Raw genomic sequence first — 22,058 nt, 5'->3', positions numbered from 1 at the left:
ATGTCTGAGATCTTAACTTACAAACTTATAAATACATAACTAGTACTGAAAATTAATGTTTAGTGTGAATCTGGAGGGTTTTACATTTTTGCTTAATAAAAAGAGGAAATATATCTGAAGAGTAAGTTACTGAGCTGTGAAAAAAAACAGAGTCCATTTAGTAGCAAAATCACACGATGCTTCTCATTCCACATTCTAGAACAGACTATTTTTAGCATCTGTTTGAATCAGTGATGAATCCCAGTTACAGGATTCAGTAATTAAAGCAGAGAAAAATATAACATTGTGTAGGCAAGAAAATCTTTTTATTTGAGTTGACTCTGTTTCAGGGTTCAGACTGCTGTCCTCGGGGTCTGCCCAGAATTGTTGGTCTGTCATCCCCCGTGGGGTCACAAACAAGAAGAAGAGTGCCAGGACCTCAGCCAAGGACACAGTGTTCCCTTTTTAAGAAGGGAAGTTTAAAAAAAAAAAATCCTTGGGATGTCTTTAATGGGTAAGCTTGTGGTAACTGTGTCATCGGCAGGGTTCTGGAAGAAATGCGGAGGGCTCCCTGGGCGTACCCCCATCTGCCTGTCCTCAGACCCTCCCCGTTGGTCAGTTCTGCCCCTGTCTCCTGCATCAGTTCTGTGCTGGGTTGTTTTTCCCGTTCTCTGCTGCCTGTGAATATTGTGAAAGCACAGGGCGTATGGCTGCCAGTTGGTCCCGATCCACATTTGTATCTGATGGTTGTGGATCGTTCCATAACGTTGCTAAACAGCTCTCTGAAAACTTGCTCCCTGTCAGCAGTCTCTCCTCGAGCTGGGAGCCTTATTTTATCCCATGCAAGTTATTATTACTTTGTCTTTTATGCCCCTTCCGCAAAAGCTCATTAACTGTTGGGCTGCATTGAATCGGGGGTTCTGTTGACCCAGATTCTCCTGCCGCTCCCCTGGGTGGAGCCCAGTCCTTGAGGTGGTGACCGTGGGGCTGACACCAGGGCACGAGGCACCTGGCTGAAGTAGGTCACGAAGATGCAGTGTGATTTTTTTTTTTTTAACCAAGGCTTTTGGGAAAGTTCACTTATTTAATCAATGCCCTTTGATCATTGCTTGTGTGCCAAGCATTGAGCCGGGTACTAGGAATTAAAAAAGAAAATGAAAAAGATCTTTGGGAGTGAGGAGTGCAGTTTTAGGGCTCAGGTGGCTGCCCACAGCCAGACCTCTCTGCTGTGAGTGTTAAAAATGTTATATGTGTGTGTGCTAAGTCGCTTTAGTCGTATCTGACTCTCTGCAACCCTATGGACTGTAGCCTGCCAGGCTCTTCTGTCCATTGGATTCTCTAATACTGGAGTGGGTTGCTGTGCCCTCCTCCAGGGGCTCTGCCCAACCCAGGGATCAAACCCGTGTCTCTTATGTCTCCTGCATTGGCAGGCAGGTTCTTTACCACTAGCGCCGCCTGGGAAGCCCTAAAAACATTATATATATATATTTATAAACACTAAGCAGTCATAGTTGGCAGAAGCAACAAATAATTAGAAAATCCACTTTTCTTTGAAAACTGATTGTTTACTGTGAATTTCCAAACTTTTTCAGCCTCTGAGTTCTTTGGTCTCCAGTATCTCGGGTATCTTGTGCTGCGGTAATGAATAACCAGGCAGACGTAAGACCAGACCTAAATCTGGGCTTCTTCGATCGTCTTGGTTTTAGACTCTTGTGTGCTCGTTTACTGGTTCACTGTTTTGTTCTGGACCCAGGATGGTTCAGGAGGTCTCTGAGCTCCTTTCTGTGTGAAACCCTGGGGGTATAAGGATGAGGTGATCCTCCGGCAGCCCAGGGGGCGGTCACGGGGACCAGGCAGGGCCAGCGCCGGGTCAGTGATGGAGGCTCTCAGGGCGATGTTACCATGTGGGAGCCCGGCTTGTCCCAGGGATCATTCCTTTGATTCTCGGTCTCATTTTTGTATTTCAGGGAGTTTAAGCTTAAGTAACCCGCCTTAGAGGGTGTAAGTGGGAGCCCAGTCTGAGCTGGATTCTGGCTCCAGAGCCCACCACACCATGCCATCCTGCATTGCCCAGCTGGTTTGGTGGGCACAGAGGAGGGGGCGGGCTCCACCTGCAGCTAGCAGTGTAAGTGATCACTCATTGGTCAGAGGGGAGCCGAGGGCGTACAGGTGGGAGGGCAGGTGTGGGAGATGCAGGTGGGGAGGAGGGGCAGGTGGGGAAACCTGTGGAGCCTGCCCAGGAATTGGCTGTGTCACCCTGGGGGGTGGGGTGGTGCTCATCGCATGGGGACCCCAAGGAAAAGCCAGCTTAGCAGGCAGGCTGGCCATGTTAATGGGAGGGTGCACTGCAGCCCCCGGTGCCTCTGACGCACCTGCATCTGTGAAGGGCGAGCTGGAGGACCTGTGGAAGGCCAGAGGGGCTGGGAGCCCACCCCTGCCTCCAGGTCCCTGGAAGCTTGCAGAGGTGAGAGGGGGCTGAGCTGGATTCTTTGGTTTCCAAGGGCAGTCGGAGAGCACGCGTTTGAAGTGATAAAGACGCAGGCTTGAACTGAATACAGAGCTGGTGTCCACGAGAGGTTCCAGCGTCTCCTGCCTGGGCAGTGTTCAGGAGAAGCCCCCGGGGGTGGGGCAGCCCAGAGGGGAGTCTGCACTGAGTGGTGGGCGGCTCTCTGGCCCTTCCCGCTCTGGCCACTGCATTTCCTGTAGCTGCCCAGACCTCGGCAGAGAGGACAGGCGCTTTATGTTATGAGCAGGCTCTGGACCTGGGAATGTTCTGAGCCTCTCACGATGCCTCTGTATTTAGGTGGTGGCGGAGCCCTTGTCTGTATTGACCTCGCCGCGTCCCCGTGCCTCCGAGGACAGGACTCAGTCTCGTGGTGTCACTTTGTTCTGTGCACACGTCTAAGTCTTGTCTTATTCGTGGCAGCTGGTCCTCTCCTCCCAGGACACTGTGCGGGTCGCTCTGGCCACATAGCGCTTTCAGGCCTCGTTTCCGCCCGATTCGTGACTGTGTTTCTTCTGTGTCGTAGGAAGACACTCGGTGATTGAATGGACTGTGAGGTGTTGACGTGGCCCAGATCTCCGTCTGGGTTATCCGAGTCTCTGGCTGGGGACTCTTAGCCCAGAGGTGTGGGCCAGCCGTGGCTCCACACAGCCACGTCGTATCAGGAATCGATCATTTTATCTTCCTGTTATACTGGGTAGTTATTGATCATGAAATGAAGGGGGAGAAACTATTGTTTTTATGACCTTAGCATATAAATCTGTGATACGTACTTTTTAAATGAACAAATACTTAAAACTGGGAGAATTTTTCCTCATCTGCATCCTCATAAGATAATTAATGTGGTTTTGTTAATTGTTAAATGAGTGTCCCTAGTTGGGTGTGGGCTCTGAATGTCAGGGCACCAGGACTGTCACACACACACACACACACACACACACACACACACACACACACACACACACACACACACACCCCACCAGGACCGTGTGTGCCCCTCGGCACTTCTACACGGGAGCTCCCTACATGTTGAGCTGAGCCGTGGGCCGGCTAAGTGTGTCCCTAGTGGCCCTGACCTGGGAGGTGTAAAATGACTCCAGCCGTGGGAGCTGAAGCTCAGATAACCAACCTGAGAGGCCAGGCGGAGCAACACAGAGGTTGCTGTTTTATCATATTGTTAGACACGTGCTTTAGCTAAAACCATTCCTATTAGACATACTGATGAGACGTTTCTCAGAAGACGGTAGAGTCTGCAGGTTCCGGGGTGCTCACCATCTTGTAAGTAGAGCTTGCTGTGTGCAGAGTGAAGATGGTTGATGCTGTGATCTCCTGAATGGAGAGGAACTTAGAATCTGAGTCTGAGGAAGAAGGTGGCCCCGGAATGCAGTGCAGAAACCACCGTCCCGGGCCATGTGTGCGTGTCGTATGTACGCAGCTCCCCGTTTCCGGAAAACTGGAATTCAGAAGCTTAGGCGGGATGGCAGGGACCGAAATAGTAAACAAATCCTGATACAATCAGATTAGGTTAATTATTGGCAGATTACCAGTGAGTTATTTAGACACAACCTGTCCTCAGGTTAGATGTTTTCACATCACAGAGTTCCTTCTTTCGTGTTGACTTTGGATGTTGTAGGAATGAAGAGGAAAGGGCAAAATCCCAGGGACAGCTTTATTATCATTGACCTTTTTAAAGTTTAGAACAAAATGCATTATTTCGTAAGTAAATTCAGTCATTTCTTTCACAGAAGAGTGTAGACCAAGTTTAGCTGAACTGCTTAGGAGCTGAGTGACCTGTAATGTATCTGAAATGACCTGAACTCATGATCAAGCCACCCTTCTCTCCCTTCTCTGCCTCCTTTTTTTAGAAAAAGACATATTTTTCTAGACAGGTACTTATCCTGGCTTCGTTGATTATCCTTGATCTGCATTATGACTTGCTGTAGTTTCAAAATAATAGTTTTTCCTTATTCTTTATTTTTTCTCCCCCCTCCTTTTTTTTTTGTTTTTGTACTTTACAGGATAAGGGATTTTAAGTTAGTAGCAGTGTTTTAAGGATTAGGCTGTGATCTGGGGCCAGCGTGAGTGCACTCTGATGCCCCCATGTTGAGGACTTTGCTGGAGACCTGACTGGATGAGGACAGCCACGTCTTGGTGGGATTTTAAAGGGAGGAGTCCTTAAGCTCACTCAGTTTCTTCCTCTGTCCTTTGACTTCTTCATCCGTCTATTCAACAAATAATTGCATGTCTGCGTGCCTTTCTCTTAGTGTTCCCTTTCCCAGATCTGGTGACCACCCCTCAGCTCAGAATCGCAAGCCTGCAACATTAGGAGCTGCACTGTTCTGTCTTGTGGCCACTAGCCACGCATTGCTGTGCGCATGAGTGTGTGCATGCTAAGTCGCTTCAGTCGTGTCCAACTCTTTGTGACCCCATGCACTATAGCCTGCAGGCTTCTCTGTCCATGGAATTTTCCCAGGCAAGAATACTGGAGTGGGTTGCCATGCCCTCCTGCAGGGGATCTTCCCGACCCAGGAATCGAACCCTCATCTCTTATGTCTCCTGCATTGACAGGTGGATTCTTTATCAGTAGCACCACCTGGAAAACCTCATGTACTGCTGTTTAATGTTAATTAAGAAATAAAATGGAAAACTCAGCTCCTCAGTAACACTTGTCAAGGTCAAGCAGTCACTCAAGTGCCTTCTGTGGCTCGGGCTGTACACGGACCAGTGTCCATCTGTGGAAAACGTCCATCGCTGTGGGGCGGGGGTGTGTATGGAGGAGCTGAACCAGGCAGTGCTTCCTCTGCCCCAGGCCCACCCCTACCCCTGAGACACCCCAGTGCCCATCTGCCCCATCACCCAGCGCCTACGCCTCTCAAGCTTATTCCCATTAAAAACTTCTCCCCATCTCACTGTAGGTCTTGGTCATCTGTCATCTGAATTAAGGCTGCAGTGTTACCAGGGTTGTGAATTCCTCCCCTGTCCCCCATGGCTGCCAGTGCTCCTCTGTGCTCTCGATACCACACGCACACATTCATCACATTGAACGCTGATTCCTCATCAATAGGACTTTTCTTCTGGGGCACCAAGAGGTTCTTGTGGGTGCAGTATGGGCTTTGACTTGACGGGGTTGGGACACACACACGAAACCTGACACATCACCCCAGCAGGTAAGTGTTCATTGAGCAGACAGAGGGAGGAATGGGTGGGTGAAGGAGGCTACTCGAGGTTGCACTGTGAAGGCTGGAGCCAGTTTGGATGCATGGAAACCAGAAGAAAAGAGGCATTCGTCGTGGGGACCATCAGAGATGCACGCCTGTTGGCAGGAAGTGAAGGGCGCTGTGCTCCCAGGAGGAGCCACAGAGGGGCATGTTCAGCACCATGGCCAGGGCTTCACCCAGGGACATAGACCTTTGGGTTACCGTGTTGATGGTGCGGCATATAACTGTGTTTCCCTGAGCTAGTGTGACACCTCTCCGTAGAGGCGCTACATTTCACACTTTGCAGTCTTCCCCTGTAACTTCCAAGGAGTTAAAGTTTCACGTTCCCCTGTAAAGTGAGGCAGCACATTCACAGAGCCGAGTTAATTCTTCAAGCCCTTCACAGCTCCTGACTTAGCTTAGACGTGTTCACCACTCAGTAGGAAAGAAGAGTGCAGGTGTGCATGTCCCAAGGAGGTCCTGTGATGCACATTGTGTGATGTGGTAACTAAGAGCAATGGTGATGGCCAGACAGCCTGTCTGAACTCTGCCTCTCCAAAGCCGTGTCATCTGGACAAGACACCTTCCCATCCCCCGTTTCCTCTTTTTTTTAATGAGGGTGTTTGCCTGTGTCAACCAAAGAAAACCACACAGCCTGAAAGTTGGGAGTTACGTTTCATTTGGGTGGGGGCCCTACTGAGGACTAGAGCCTGGGAGATAGCCTCGCAGTTTCTCTGAGGGACTGCTCCAAAGAGGCGAAGGGGGAGCCAGGGTAAGCTGGAGTTTTGTTGGGGAAAAATGAACAAACATGTAGTTGAACATCAGAAGGTCACTAGTAATCATGAAAGATGGACGTCTCAGTTTAATGATTTTAGTGCTTTTCTGTTTGGGGGAAGATGCAGGGATCTGGGCTCATGGAACATAGTCCTTCATCCTCTGTCTTGACTGCCTAGGGCTGGTATCCTGTTTTTCTCAATTCTGAATTCCCTCAGGGCTGACTTGTCAGGGCAGCTGCTATGGCTGCTGGCTGGATGGTGGGCAGCGTTCTTTGTTTATTGAAATGGCAGGGAGCATGGTTCTGTCCTGCCTTGCAAAGGTTAAGTGTGAGTTACATGTTAGCATTCTGCTTACTCTTCAGTGAGACAATTACCACTAGATAACTGATAACAGAATATTAGTTGCATAGCCTTTCACATGAATGGGGAAATCCACACTTGTGTTTCCCGAAGGGCTTGTGTAACCCAGGGCTGTAAATACAAAGTGTCACCCAGGACACGCGTATGTGGACACCGGCCTTGCCCTTATGCACAGCTAGCAGATATATATAATAACCTTACCTAAAGTGAAACAGACATGCTGGTTACTTTCAGAATCATGCAGATGAGGTGATCTGGTTCAGGAGAAATTTGGCCCGGATCATCTAAAACCCAGAGATACTTCTCTGTCTTTGAAAATAGGATGATCGCTTATGCAAATGGCTTAGGGAAAAGTCATTTTTAATTTTGCATAATCAAGCACCCGCCGTACAGCTGCTCCTGAGAAAGGGGAAGGAAGTCATGTGCTGCTGTTAATTTTAAGTGAGCAAACGGGGCAGACATGTGTGGATCAGAGTGTCATTGAACGATCTATTTTTTTTTTTTTTTCACACTTTCAAAAGGATGGTGATGATCCTAACTCTGGGTGTTCGTTGTCTGCTGGCCCACATACAGCTCACAACACAGCCCTTTCTAGACTTCGGGTTGCTCACCTTGCCTAAGGACGTTGCATCCTGTCCTTTCCTGGGCCTCCTTTCCTAGCGTCACCCCTCCCCAGCCGCCCTTGATCTCCCGGGAAGCTTTTGCTCTCCTACACCCACTTCCGGGCCGCTCTGACCTTGCCTGCACCCGCTGTGTTGTGTTGGACCTGCCAGCGTCGGCCACCCTCAGAGGGTTGAACGGGCATCCTCTCAGTCATTTTTGTGTCCGCAGTGTTGAAAAGGTGGGGCCAACTTATGCCAGGTACTTGGAAAAGTTTTGTTGGATGAATGAATGCTTGTTCACTATACCTTTCTTAACTGTATTCGCCATAGTGAACCATAACTCTGTTTGGGTAGGAAGCTATACTGTTTTTGGTACCGCATAGCTTCTTCTCAGAGAAGGCAATGGCACCCCACTCCAGTACTCTTGCCTGGAAAATCCCATGGATGGAGGAGCCTGTTAGGCTGCGGTCCATGGGGTCACTAAGAGTCAGACACGACTGAGCAACTTCACTTTCATTTTTCTCTTTCATGCATTGGAGAAGGAAATGGCAACCCACTCCAGTGTTCTTGCCTGGAGAATCCCAGGGACGGGGGAACCTGGGGGGCTGATGTCTATGGGGTTACATAGAGTCTGACACGACTGAAGTGACTTGGCTTAGCTTCTTCTCACTGGTGAACAGTGTTTAACTTCAGGTGACTCTGTAGACTTGCTGTTACTGTCAGTCATCCTGGAAACACTAGGGTCAGTTCGGCCCACATGGAGTCTTTGTCACTGTTTTATCCCCATATGTGCTATTGAAATATTTTTGAAGTGATCACCAAAATTTTTATGGACTTGAAATAAGAGTTCTTGTGCAGAGGGTTGGTATTCCATTAATTGAGGGTGGTCACAAGCCTACATTGTGAGCAGTTCCATTGAACAGACCTGTGATTTACTGGGCTTTTGTGTTTCTTCCCTTTGGCTGTTATTTACTCGACTCCTTGAAGTTACTTGCAGAGCTTATTCCAAGAAAAGGAGTGGGAGTCGTACCAGAATGCACATTCCTTATTAGCTCCCTGCTAATTAAAAAAGAACTAGTTCTGGGACTAGAGCTTTGCTGATGAGATAATCAAAATGTGAAATTTGAATTTTAAACTTTCTTGGAGACTCGAATGCATTTTGCTTGCCAGTATTTAATTTTATTTTTTCCTTTTTAGCTTTAATTTTGATTGCTGTTACTACTGATACCTGAGCCAGTGGTGATGCTACCTAGGGGACATTTCTGCAACCCATAAGTCAACAGCTACATGGTAAGTGTGTGTGCATTTCATCATTTAATTTCTATAACATTGTAGTTCAAAATGTTAATTTGAAATAGAATAGGATAAAATATGTTAATGTTTCTAAATATTAAATATTAATATAATTTAATATATAAATATTAACAGCCAGGTAATATATTAAGCTTTTGTTCCTAGTCAACAGTAAGAATTTGAAAGAAGAAAACTGAAATTTGATATATTAATTTCCTGTTAATTTTTATGTGAACCACAAATGTGGCTATGCAGTTTCTGACTCATTAGACTGGGTCTCATTTTTCTCCCCTGTATATTTTGCCCATTTACTTCAGAATTGTCCTAGTCAGTGAAACAAAGCAAGAAAAAGAAATATAAGGTATATGGATAGGGAAAGAGGCGAAAGCAAATTCAGGGTTCCCCTCGCCAGGGGCCTCAGAAATGTGGGTTCGCCTGCTAGCCTCTGATATATCAGGGAGGGTAAGGGCTGGGAGTCGCTGTTGAATACCAGCCCGTACTGTCCACTCAATGTTGGTTTCTGTGGTTGTGATCTGAAACTCGAGAAAGCAAGGCAACACATTTATATCACTTGCGGGTTTAAATTACTGTTTTCTTTTAAGTTTAAAGTTAAAAGTCAGCATCATTTATTGGGAGGTCTTATTTAGGCATTTTCTTCTTTCTGTTAATGTAACTGGAAAGCTGTGTATAGTACTTAAAAGTTATGCATTGGTTTCAACTTCATTAAATAGCCTTTGTTTTTTAAAGAAAAAGGCTATCTGAAACAATGTTAAGATGTCCTCTGAAATTCTATGATAGTATAACAACATTATTTGTTAACTCTGTTATAACTGTCACTTAGCTTTGGAGGAGTTAACAGTTGTTTTGTATGCTTGCTGTCATGTCTTAGAGTATACCGACATGTTTTGTGTAATAATATAAGATACACTGGAGAAGGGCAGGGCAACCCACTCCAATATTCTTGCCTAGAGAATCCCATGGACAGAGGAGCCTGGCGGGCTACAATCCATGGTGTTGCAAAGAGTGGGACACAACTGAAGCGACTTGGCACACACACACAATCTTGATAAGCTGCTGAAAACATTGAAAAACATTCCTCAGGGCACCTTGGAGACCGTGGACCCTCACTTGTTGATGCTGACAGAGGGTGTTGGTTGCAGAAACATACTAAGACTTTGGCACCTGCCACAGCTGGTTTGGAGTTGAAGTTCTTGCACTTACTAGTCACATCACTCTGGATAAGTTACTTTTTGAGCCCTGAGTTCTTAATCTGTTAAGTTTATCTTTATCTGCCAGCCTATAAAGTTGTAGTGGGTGTCAACGACATATAAAATGCTTACATATGTATTGATAACGTGTTCCCATTTATCATATATAACCAATTTACCATCATCAACTTTATGATTTTGTTTCTTTGGTTGATTTTCTGTAAAATGACATATCCGAACGTGGGTTGGAAGAGAAGTTCCAGGCACAGATCATTTCAGAAAGGAGTGAGTTTATTGAGAACAAAGAGCAGAGATCATGTGGGCATCGTGAGTGCAGCAGGCTGACCTCCTGACCGACCAGGGCAAATCACTGCTTTTTGGGGATTAATTGAATGCTTTTGAACTGTGGTGTTGGACAAGACTCTTGAGAGTCCCTTGGACTGCAAGGAGATCCAACTAGTCCATCCTAAAGGAGATCAGTCCTGAGTGTTCATTGGAAGGACTGATGTTGAAGTTGTAACTCCAATACTTCAGCTACCTGATGTGAAGAAACAACTCATTGGAAAAGACCCTGATGCTGGGAAAGATTGAAAGCGGGAGGAGAAGGGGATGACAGAGGATGAGATGGTTGGGTGGCATTGCCAACGCAATGGACATGAGTTTAAGTAGGCTCCGGGAGTTGGTGATGGACAGAGAAGCCTGGCATGCTACAGTCCATGGGATTGCAAAGAGTCGGACATGACTGAGCAACTGAACTGAGCCAGTGTGTATAGCTTCAAAACAAAGAAAATTTCTGCTGGAAGGGTGGCATTAGATGAACGGTTAGGGTGCTATAGGGAGAGTACTGGGATGGGCATTTTTGCCTAATTTGGGGTCATGAAAACTGGCTGGTAAGGATCAGGGGGGCTATTTGGCAATAGTTACAAGGGGCCCAGTCAGTTCCAGAGATGACCTTAGTACTGGGCTCAGCTTCTGTGGCCTTGGGGCAGGACTCTGCATCACCTGGAAGCCTGAATGATCCTTTTGGAGATGATCATAATCCACCTTTTGTGCTGTGTTGGAACCAATAGGATGCCCGGTGTGCTCTTTGAGACCGAGTGTTGCAAATTTTAGATATTTCACTGGTACATCACTTCCTGCTTTCATAGTGCAAACAATTGAGAGTAGTTAACTAAAATAGCCATTCAGTTTATCTTAACTTTCTTCCATGAGCACAGCTTCTAGTTTCCAAAAATACTGCCATCAGGATGCTTTTGGTTTCTAAAAATACAGAGACTCCACAGATTCATAGCACGTGTACTGGGGAACAGTTGATAGGTTCTACAGATTTACTGCTATTTTGACCTTATTTTATGTCATTCATATGAATCACCAACATTTGGCTATTTTTGACCAACAAAAATGGTAATTTTGTATGGTTCAAGTTGATATTTCAGGCTATGCCAATAGTGTTTTCTTTACACGATTGGCAAATGATCTACTTTTGTATCCGTTTCCTCCAGGACCTTAAATTTATTTTTAATGCATTTTGGACTTTCGTTCATTTCTTTGCTGAATGTCATTCTCAAATGGTTGCTGTAAAGGAGTAGGGTGGAGAAAGAGGAGAGCTGCATCTTTCTTAACAAGAAGAGGAGATGCTGACTTACCTCCAGGAAGACTCTCCATTTATGGTCAAGTGAGTGAACAGAAACAAGAATTAGAGCCTTTTGAGAATTAAACCTTGAGGTCATAGGTCATATAGTAGAGTCTGAGCCCCTGAGAATTCTTTGAGATTCATATTTTTCAGAAAGCTTTGTCTCCCTCACAAGTCTTAAAGCACTCTCGATGGTTTCAGCTTCTTCATGTGTTCTTAGGAAAATAATGCAGTGGCCACTCAACTTAATCTTGTGTTTGTAAGTGTCTGTAGGTCACATGTTTATTGTACTTCGGATCAGAAGTTGACTATTTTAGTTTTATTTAAAAGTGCTTTCACGTAACAGACACTTAGTGTGGATCCTAATGAATACCGCAGTAATAATACTGCAGAAGGCAGCTCATGAGCCTGGCCTGCTCATCACAATGTGATCACAGCCCGGTCGTGGTGCTGATAAACCGTCCTCCCCTTCCTGTCCAATTAAATAGGAGAGGGAGGGATGGGGCTAGTCCTTTAATGTGTCAAATAAGCCTCGATTCCTTCACAGGAGTAGTGTCTGGGGGTTTGGAGTCCACTTTTCAGCATTCCCCACCTTGCTCATGTGTAGTCTCATCGCAGCCCTTGGAGGTGAGCAGCAGGCGTTGTTGCTCCCATGTTGTAGGTGGGGACTGGGGTTCAGTGGAAGAACTCGGGTTCGGCTCAGTGGTCCGGCTTGTCCGGCTTGTCCGGCTGCGGTGCGGGAGGGAGGCAGGGCCTCTGCTCAGCGCTCACCCTCTTTGCAGTACTGACTTGGGGCCTGGTGAGGGGGGAACTCATCCCCTGAGGAGGAGGGAACTCTGCAGGAGGAAACTTTTCCTCGGAACTGAGCTAGCGTTTCTGTCTGCTGGATTCACTGAGCCATTAGCTGTGGGCTTTTGTGTTACTCTTCTGGAGTTGCGCCCAAAGAGTTGCTAAATTTATTTTTTTTCTGTGTTTGTTTTTTTTTTTTTTTTTTTGGTCTGTTATAGTTGTTTGTCCCATGTCTGTGGCCGACAGTAATTCTTTCTACCTGACCATCATATCAGAATCTAAATAGGGAATAAATTTCCAGGCATCTCCCAATTTGCATTCTGCTCTGTATCTCTCATCCACCCCCACAGATCCAGTTTTAAGCAGTTTCATTAGGTGTACCTGACCAACAGTAAAGGGTACGTGTTTGAGGTGTACCGTCTGATGAATTCTGACCCGTGCACATGGCCACGAAACCACCAGCATAGACCAGACGTGAGCTCGCACACTGTCGCCATGGACGGCTCCTCTGGCCTTGGTCAGCCCTCCCTGGTCGCTCCCCGACCGCCAGGCAGCCTCTGATCTTCCCTGTGTCTCTGGAGATGGGTTTGCGTTTCCAGAACGTGACTGTAAAGGGAGACACTCTTGTGTGTGTCCGCGCGTCTTCGTCTGACACCAGCCGTGTGGGTTTTCCAACGGCAGGCAGTTTGGCGACACCAGCCTCGGGGCATGCAGTTGACCTCAGTTCTGACATGTGTCTGGTGGAGGGCAGTCACCCCACAGGTGAAGGGTCCATCCCCCACGACCCCCTGCCCTCACCCCACAAGCTTCCTTTGTCCCCTGCGCTCTGGCCGACTAACTGTAAATCCAAGGTTCCCACGGCCCTGTCTGAGCTTCATGGTGCCCAGAGCCCAGAAAGCCAGTTTTCCCACCGGACTCATGGCAGCGTTGTTAGAAGGACCTTCAAGGACACGATGCACATTTCGATGATGAGGACAGAGGGCGAATTCTTGTGGGCCCCGAGCCCCTGGAGCTTCTATCCCTGTGAGCTTGGTCATGAAGTTCACCCTCCTGGCACATAAATGCACCTGGTGCATGAACCTGAGAGCCCTTGAACCCCATCGTTTTAGGAATATGGAGGCTTCGTAATGGACACAATGCATTAGGTCATTGGCAGTGGGTAATGGGACTCAGCCTCCAGCCACTGTCCTCTCCTCAGGGGTTTGGGGGTAGGACTGAAGCTTCCAGCCTCCTACTCACTGGGTTGGTTCCCCTGGTAATCAGTCCCCATCCTTGGGGAGGGTCCAGAGTCACTTCAGTAACATCCACAGGTGTGGTTCAATGGGGTTGCCTTGTTTGTGGCAAAAGACATCTTTATAGCTCTTATCACTTAGGAATTCCGAGAGTTTTTGGAGCTCTGTGCCATCAATGGAGATGAAGACCAAATATATATATATTTGTTACTATAAATCACAGTATAATAGTTACATAGATGGAGTCCTGCATCATTGTACTGTTTTTTGGTCTGACTTTGGTTCAGTGTGATCATCCCAGGTTCATCCACGTTGTTTCCTGGATCAGTGATTCATTCCTCGCTGTTGCTGAGAAGTGCTGTTTGTTTATCTGCTCACCTGTTGATGAATTTGGGCTTGCTTCTATTCTGGGGTTGTTTTTGGCTCTTACAGATGAGGGCGTATAGATTGTTCACGTACAGGTCTTTTTTTGGGCGTGTGCTTTTACTTCTTCTGCATGAGTTCCCAGGCATGGAGTAGATCCTAGGGTCATCCAGAGAAGTGTGTGTTTAATCTTTTGAGAACCTGCCAGACTGCCATAGTGATTGGGTCATTTTCCATTCCCTTCAGCAGAGAACTGTGCTCTATCCACATCCTTATCAAACATTTGGTGTGGCCGGTGGTTTTACCTTATCCATTCTAACAGGTGTGCCTACCACTTCCTAGTGGTTTCAGTTTGCATCTCCTTCATGATAGACTGATGGCTCTGGGGCTTCTTCTTATAGCAGACAAGCAATGAGACAGGAGCCAGTGGTGAACACATGGGGGCAGAGGAATGTCATCCTTGCCCTCTGCTCTCTGCCTTTTCAGTTAGAACTGGGCGTTAGCATCCACCTGAAGGGTTCACGTGTCAAGGAAAGGTGCATGACTGTTTATGTATCACTGTGTTAGTCCATAGACAGAACTCTGCTCTCCCCACCCAGAGATACTTATTATTTAGTTGTAGAGAGTTTTGAGCAAAGACTGGGTGATTTTTAAAAAATAACGGGATGCTGCTTCTAACCTTGGAAGGCAGCTCTGCTCCCCACTGTACCTCGGATCTGCTTCTAAGCCACAGCTGTGAACGGCACTCCTCCACCACCCCTGTGTTTAGTGAGTGGCCTCCATGTGCCACGCATGGGGTCGGCGATGCAGTGCGACCCCGCCCCTTCCCCCTCTTCCCCGCCAGTGAAGTCTTTCCAGTTGGGTTTTAACTTCCCGGGAAATGAGAAATGCCTTAAACTAGAGCTTGTCACCCTGGATTGTAACTTCATTTATATGCCTGTCTGTCTCCCTGAACCTTTAATTCCTTGAGGAAAGAGATTTTTGTCTTATTTTTTGCTGTTTATTCTCTGCATTTCCACTGGCTGAAGTATAATCAAAATGCAGATGTTTGGCGTGCAGGCGAATCCAATGTGGATGTTTCTGGAAGCCAGCTGAGTGTATCTAACTGGAAGGAAGGAAAGCCTATGAGAGCTCGGAACCCTTCAACAGCAGCAGCAGCTCTGCTGATCAGAAGAAGGAACCTGAGGCCTCTCTCGGTTAAGCTGTCTCCCAGGGCCGTGCGGTGTTAGTGGCAGGACCCCGTACTCTCTGTCTCTCATCCTGCAGAAGCAGACAGACCGTGTTCTGGTAGCAAAGTCTGGACGTTGATCCCCCACTGAACCACGACTGGTGAACCATCTGTGGTCCTTCCCCCGCCCTGCCCCTCACTTCATCACGACTTTCATCTGAAGCTTAACTAGGGCAAGGCCAGGTGGTGTCGCTCTAGAAGGTCACGGAATGGGCTGGGCCTTGGGGAAGCCCAGGTTCCCCCTCTGATTGCGGACACGTGACCTCCTGGGGATGTCAGCCAGCAAGCGGAGTGCTGTAAAGCTGGGAAGCAGCCGCAACCTTGCCCTTCACCATGGACAGTACGGCGGAGTCAGAGCACGGGCTCTATGTGGCCAGTTTTTCTGGGATCATGTTTATTCTGAGGACAGAATTCCTGCATACCTGTCAACATGATCACAGATCCAAACACAGGCAGCCAGCACAGCGATCTCCCAGAAAAAGTGGAGCATCACCAAAAGATAATGAGGTCATTTCACTGAGAATATACAGTGGGGCCTTCCCTGATGGTCCAGGGGTTAAGAATCCTCCTACCAGTGCAGGGGACGCAGGTTCGATCCCTGGTTGAGGAACTAAGACCCCACATGCCGCAGAGCCACTAAGCCCAGGCGCTACAACTGCTGAGCCTGAGAGCCTGTGCACCTAGAGCCCACGCTCTGCAACAAGAAAAGCCACTGTGATGAGAAACCCACACACCACAACTAGAGAGTAGCTCCCATTTGCCACAACTAGAGAAAGCCCACAAGCAGCAATGTAGACCCAGGGCAACCAAACGTAATAAATTAAAAAAGAAGACACAGGAATCTTAAATGTTGTGTGTATGTTCAACAGCAGACCTTCAAAATACATAAACAAAAACTGATGGAGCTCAAGGGAGAAATTAACAGATCAACAGTGATGACTGACAGCTTCAGCCCCCCTCTCAGTAATTCATGAAACGAGTGTATTAAAAATCAGCCAAGGATACAGAACATCTCAGCAGCAGCGTCAGTCACTGCAGCCGATACACAGTCTTTTGAAGCACGTGTGAGGCATTCTCCAAGACACACCGTTTTCTGGGTAGTAAAACAAAGCAGATTTAAAAGAATTAAAATCAGACAAAGCATGCCCTCTGATCACAACAAAATTAAACTGAAAACCACCAGCAGTAAGAGATCTGGAAAAACTGACTAATTGTGTTTTTCTCACTCAGTTGGCTTTGGCTGCTCACCCAAAAGACATCTTCCAGATGGTTCGCATGGAAGGGATGGTCACAGAAAGAGATGCTCTGAGAACTTCATACTGTTTTAAACATCTGTGGAGTTGCTTCTGTAATTTCTTTCTTTCTTTTTTTTTTTTTTTTTAAGAAAAAAGGTATTCCAGTTAATCATGCTATGGGATAACTGAAGAGCTTCATTGTATGGAATTTTAAAAAGAAATTAGATGAGTTATTGGAAGATAGGAAAGTTGCCTAAAAGTAGAAAGCATATTGATACGATTCTGAAATTCTTTTATCATTTGACTTGAATTGTAATGAAGAGTACTACTGTAAGTTAAATGCCAGTGTGCAGGCGTCTTGTTGTGTAATGAGTAAAATCACAGGAAAAATTCAGGTTTAGATTAATTGTACAGTAAGCAAAATTAGATGGGAAATAATTTTAAGTATTTTATTTTAGCCATGCTTAACTAGAAATCATGCATACATCATTTTTCTATAAAAGTAGGATGTGCTGTCTGTATATCTTTGAAATCTGTAACGTTTATATAAGTAGTTCGACATCTGTTGCGTGTTTAGCCAGTTCGCTCACATAGAAGCGATAGGATAATGCGGGTTCCTGGGCAAGAGTCTTTTTCCAGGGAGTCGAAGCTCCAGGCGTGTTGCACTGGGACTGTGAGCTTCTGAAACCATCTTTTTCATTTTCAGGTCGTGAGCCATGCCCTTAGTGAAGAGGAACATCGAGCCCCGGCACCTGTGCCGGGGAGCCCTGCCCGAGGGCATCACCAGCGAGCTCGAGTGTGTGACCAACAGCACCCTGGCCGCCATCATCCGCCAGCTGAGCAGTCTGAGTGAGTCCCCTCGCCTCAGGCTCCCTCCGTTCCGATTGCCAGTGACGAGTTAATTTTAATGACTTTAGCCAAGTGATTTCAGTTCAGTGGTTCTGGGGTTGTCCAAAGAAGAGGCTTTGGAGGAAAGAGCCTTCCTCCCTCCTGAAAATTTCCTGGCGTGAAATGAGCTCTCTGCCCTCTCTGGTCTGCTGACACCGGCTTGGTGTGATCAAGTTGGAATTGACTGGTTCACAGATGACTAGATAAGACCAAATGTGTAGTTTAAAGTAGTGTTCATTTTTAAAAGCTTATTGTACATAAGGATAAAATCATTGATAGTTGTTTTTTTTAAGCGAGTTATTTATTACACTTGGACAGGACTAATCTTTTTTTTAAACGTAGTGAATTGAGAACTGTGCTTGCTATGCCTGGCATAGAGTGGAGGCTTGAACGTGTTTGTTGATTGAATAAGATTTCAACTGAATCAGAGGATCCAGCCTGAAACCAGTGAGACTTGCTGATTTTAACCTTCTAAAGGTTAAAATGCAGGTACTGACTTCTAAATGGAGGTCAGCAATGAGCTGCTGGTGACACGTATGCAGTGCCATGTACACGTCACATGCATGGGTTACAGACATGTAAGCAAACACAAGCATAAGGAGGAGAGGGCTTCCTTTTTTTTCCAATTTTGAACATTAGTATGAGATACACAAGGAATACTCCATTTCTTAAGACTCATTTGTGCATGAAAATGCTTTTCCTCCAAAGCTTTTTGAAGTTGCAGTCTTTCTGCCTAACTTTTACATTCACGTCGTGATCTTATTTTCTCACTTCATCCCACTCCTTTTCGGTTTAGATGGTTCACACTGCATTTTGGGTGACAGGTTTTCACAGTTAAATTTTCAGAACCTCTGTTAATAATGAGAAAATCCTCCATGAAATTTCACGTCCCGGTCACCTCAAGCACAGGAGAGTGGTTTAAAAAAAAAAACCACAACTCAAGTACTTTTATTTGTTTTGAAGAAGGAACATAACAGATGAGTTTGTTTTTTTTCTTTAAAAGAATTGTACTGTGTTGTTATGGATATATTTTTGATATATGATACCTATAATCATTGGCTGAGGCCAGAATAACCTGGAAATTACTTGAAATGTGTTTCAAAATAGATTTCTTCTGGAGTCTGAACTAATTATAATTGATTTTTGGTAGCGGTTGTTGATAAAATGTGTAGATTCGTGTTACAAGAGGATACCATGTAGATTGTTGAAGGGTGAACGTGTTTCTGTGCCTTCATGTATTTCTGTAAGAATGCTTTTCAGTCTCTTGTTTTTATGCCTGAAGCGCCTATGGGCATGGGGTCTACGTGAGGAAAACCAACATGAACTGTTACGGTTGTTAGTAATCGTGCCGTGTTCCGTACAGCGTTGCATCAGCCGTGTCTGCGGGGCCTGTTTGTAAGTGGAGCCGCGCACACGGTCTGGTCTGTTCCCTGGAGCCCCCTCTGGGCAGACTGAGGGCCGCCCGTCCGAGGGCCTCTGAGTCTCCACCCTGGGGACCCACGGGTGTGCTCTGTCACTCGGCAGGCAGAGGGTTGAGGCTGCTTGTCAGCTCACCTCACCAGAAGCAGGTTACTCTGGGCTGTCCAGGTGGGCCCAGTGAAAACCGGGGGTCCTTTAAATGGGCAGTCCGGAGTCATTAGTTCTCTAGTGCAGCGGTCCCCAAGCCCTGGGCCGCAGACCACTGCCTCCCGTCAGGTCAGCGGTAACGTTAGAGTAGAGATAAAGAGCACAGAAAGTGTAGTGTGTCGGGTCGTCCCGAAGCCAGCCCCCTGCCCCCGATCCGTGGAAGAATTTTCTGCCACAAAATCGGACCCCCAAGACCAAGAAGGCTGGGGAGCACTGCTCTCCAGTGCTAGGGGAGGAAGACAGAGCCAGGGCCAGAACGCGTCTCTTTGGTCTTTTCCAGAAGGAAGACTTAGCAGTGGAGGGCCTGGTGCACCTCTGGTGTCTCTCTGGTTCTCTTCACATCTGTGGGGGGATAGTTCTGCATCATGAGGGGATAATAGATACCAAATAGTCCCTCAGAATGCAAACAGAACTGACATATGACCCAGCGATTCCACTCCTGGATTTATATCCAGAAGAAAATGGAAATACTAACTGGAAAACATTCTTCAACAACCTCTGTGTTCCTAGCAGCATTGTTTACAAAAACTGAGAGGTGGAAGCAGCCTGACTGTTCATTGACAAACCAATGGACAGAGACAGTGGGCTGCAGATACACACATACTCACAGGAGAATATTACCCTGCCATAAAAAGAGTGAAATTCTGCCATTTGCAGCAATGTGGATGGACCAAGAGAATATCATACTTGGTGAAATAAGTGTCAGAGAAAGACATACTGTATATCACTTATATGTGGAATCTAGAAAATAAATGATTGTATATAGCAAAACAGAAACAGACTCACAGATACAGAAAACAAGCTAATGGTTACCAGTGGGGCACAGGGAGGGGCAAGATATGGGTGTGGGATTAAGAGATACAAACGACTATGTATAAAGCAGATAAGCAACAAGAATCTACTATATATAGCACAGAGAATTATAGCCATTATCTCGTAATAGCTTTTAATGCAGTATATAACCTGTAAAAATATTGAATCACTGTGCTATGTAACTGAAATGAAAATAATATGTAAATCAACTTTACTTCAGTGAAAAAAAATTAGTGTGTTACTTGATTTTCTAGCAATGGAGTATTGATATTTTTTTCTTCAAATAATGACAGTTTCATGTAGCAATTAACATTGAATTGGGAGTGCTTTTTCATCATTTTCCTTGATTAATTATCTGAGTGCTCTTGTTCTTATCACCTAGTTGCTCAGTTAAAATTATTGTCTTGCAATCAAATTCCTTCTGATATTATAATGTAATTCTAATAGAATTTGCTTTAAAAAGGAGACAGCATTTGTGTCCAATCCATTTCTGTGCCTCCCAAGCCAGTTTCCGCTTCTCTCTCTACGTTCTTGCAGTAACAGCTTTCTTTTCCTTTCTTATGAAGGCCCCCAAGATGTCACAAGGAAAGGAATTAGACCTTAGGTACCCCCTGCCCAGAGTTTTTGGTTATATTTGATGGTACTAATAAGATAGTATAGAGAACTTAGCACAGGATGACATGAAAGGAAAAAATTACCATTTTTTTTTTTATTAATCACAGGAAGTCATTGATAATGGTTCATATATATATATCATTGTAAAAGTGATTTCTCATACATCTGGTTTTATAGCCTATTCTCACTTGGTAGATATTCAGCATCTAAGATGCATTTTTAATAGCTAGAGATTATTATATTGATATACCATGAATAACCATTATCTTGCTGTTGGGCATACATATGTTTCTTTGTTTGGGGAAACACTGTCATAATTCTTATATAAAACTAGTACTTACATCTCAAATCTTTTTTGGCATCTCTCTTTTTTTTTTTTAAGATTTCTTTCATCTTATATGTCATCAAGCTTCCCCCCACAGAGCTAAAGATCATCCTTACCAATGGTATAAAAATTCTGAGACTCTATATCAGTTTTAAACAGGAGTCTCTTAAAAAAAAACGATTACAAAACCTATTTTCTATTTAATTTCTACATTGAGTACTTGTATAAATGAGAAGGAAAGTCTGTTTTCTTCTCAGTTTTTTAATTAGTGATTAATATTTTTATTAATACTCTTTATGTATTATGTCTCATATCAAACCAAATGCTAAATTGAATCAAAATACTTTTCTTGATGGCTTGCAGCATAATACATTTGCTTTATGTAATTGGATCTGAAATTCAGGGTTGTGTTAATTGATTATACCAAGTGCAGTTTTAGTCAGAAGAGAGATTTTAAGTGTTTGGAAGGCATGCACTGAATAGATTTCTTGGATGTTTTTAGCCAAATGGAATATTTGAGCGGGAAAAAAGGAAGATTAAATATAATATATGCAAGAGATAGATCACAAGTTCATTACCATGCAGGTTCAGGCTAGGCTAAGGGTGCTTTAAGAGAAGAGGTGTTTATATACTAGACAGAGTTGACTGGAAGAAACAGCATGAATTTTTAAAAATTTACTGCCTCAAACTGAGATACGTGTTTGCATTTCTTGTGGATAAAAATAGAAAGCCAATGAAGGAGGTAAGCAGTCCTGTGTATGTGTATGTATAAAGTAAGGCTCTGTCAGCCACAGAATTGAAGGCAAGTAGAAGAATCCCCTCCTCACAAAGACAGGGCTGTTGGAAACTGAAGCTTTTTCCCTAACCCGTCACTCACCTGGAGCATCAGACATGTTTCCTCAATAGAAGTAATGACACCAGGTTGTTTCTCACCTCTCCCTGCTCTGGGTGACTGCATCGTGGCAGGATTTAAATGCAGACTGATTCTTCCTAACACACGTGGAGAGCCAGCTATCAGACCTCTCTGCCTTCATCATCTGTGTTCTTCCCATCTCATGAGTTCACAGGCCTACGGTAACGTATCATAAGTGATTTACAGGTGTCTTACTGACCGTTGCGATCTGCACTGTTATTATCACCTAAAAATGTTGAGGGAAGGTTTTCAAGGTTTTTAATGTTTTTTTCTAAAATTATCCAAACCGTGACACCACTGTCCTATCAGTCCACGACTGTGATCATCAGCAGTCTCAGGTCAGTTGTGTTCCTCCTCGACACAGGGCCTTTCGTAAGGGTAGGTCTACTGTGTCTGTTTCTTTCTCTACCAGCCTTTTACACACGTGGTCCAGCCAAAAAATAAAGTAGGAGACTCATGGGAAGGGAGAAAAGCGTGACA

At 45.4% G+C, this 22,058-nt stretch overlaps 1 protein-coding gene across 4 annotated transcripts in view; it reads left to right on the top strand.

Annotated features, from left to right (window-relative positions):
• The window catches only part of WASF3 (WASP family member 3), a 74,009-nt gene that overhangs the window by 25,837 nt on the left and 26,114 nt on the right, over nucleotides 1-22,058 (top strand). For 3 of the 4 annotated variants that reach the window (XM_065902071.1, XM_065902067.1, XM_065902068.1), the window contains exons 2-3: nucleotides 8,615-8,707; nucleotides 17,105-17,247. In XM_065902071.1, coding sequence (XP_065758143.1) covers nucleotides 17,115-17,247 — 133 coding nt within the window. In that variant the 5' untranslated portion in view covers nucleotides 8,615-8,707; nucleotides 17,105-17,114. Of the gene's footprint in view, nucleotides 1-8,614; nucleotides 8,708-16,393; nucleotides 16,512-17,104; nucleotides 17,248-22,058 lie in introns of all 4 variants that reach the window. The other variant, XM_065902070.1, reaches the window with a different exon arrangement.

The sequence above is a fragment of the Muntiacus reevesi genome, chromosome 11 (genome assembly GCF_963930625.1).
Source record: "Muntiacus reevesi chromosome 11, mMunRee1.1, whole genome shotgun sequence".
Taxonomy (NCBI): Eukaryota; Metazoa; Chordata; class Mammalia; order Artiodactyla; family Cervidae; genus Muntiacus; species Muntiacus reevesi.
This window is presented reverse-complemented; position numbering and strand designations above follow the sequence as displayed.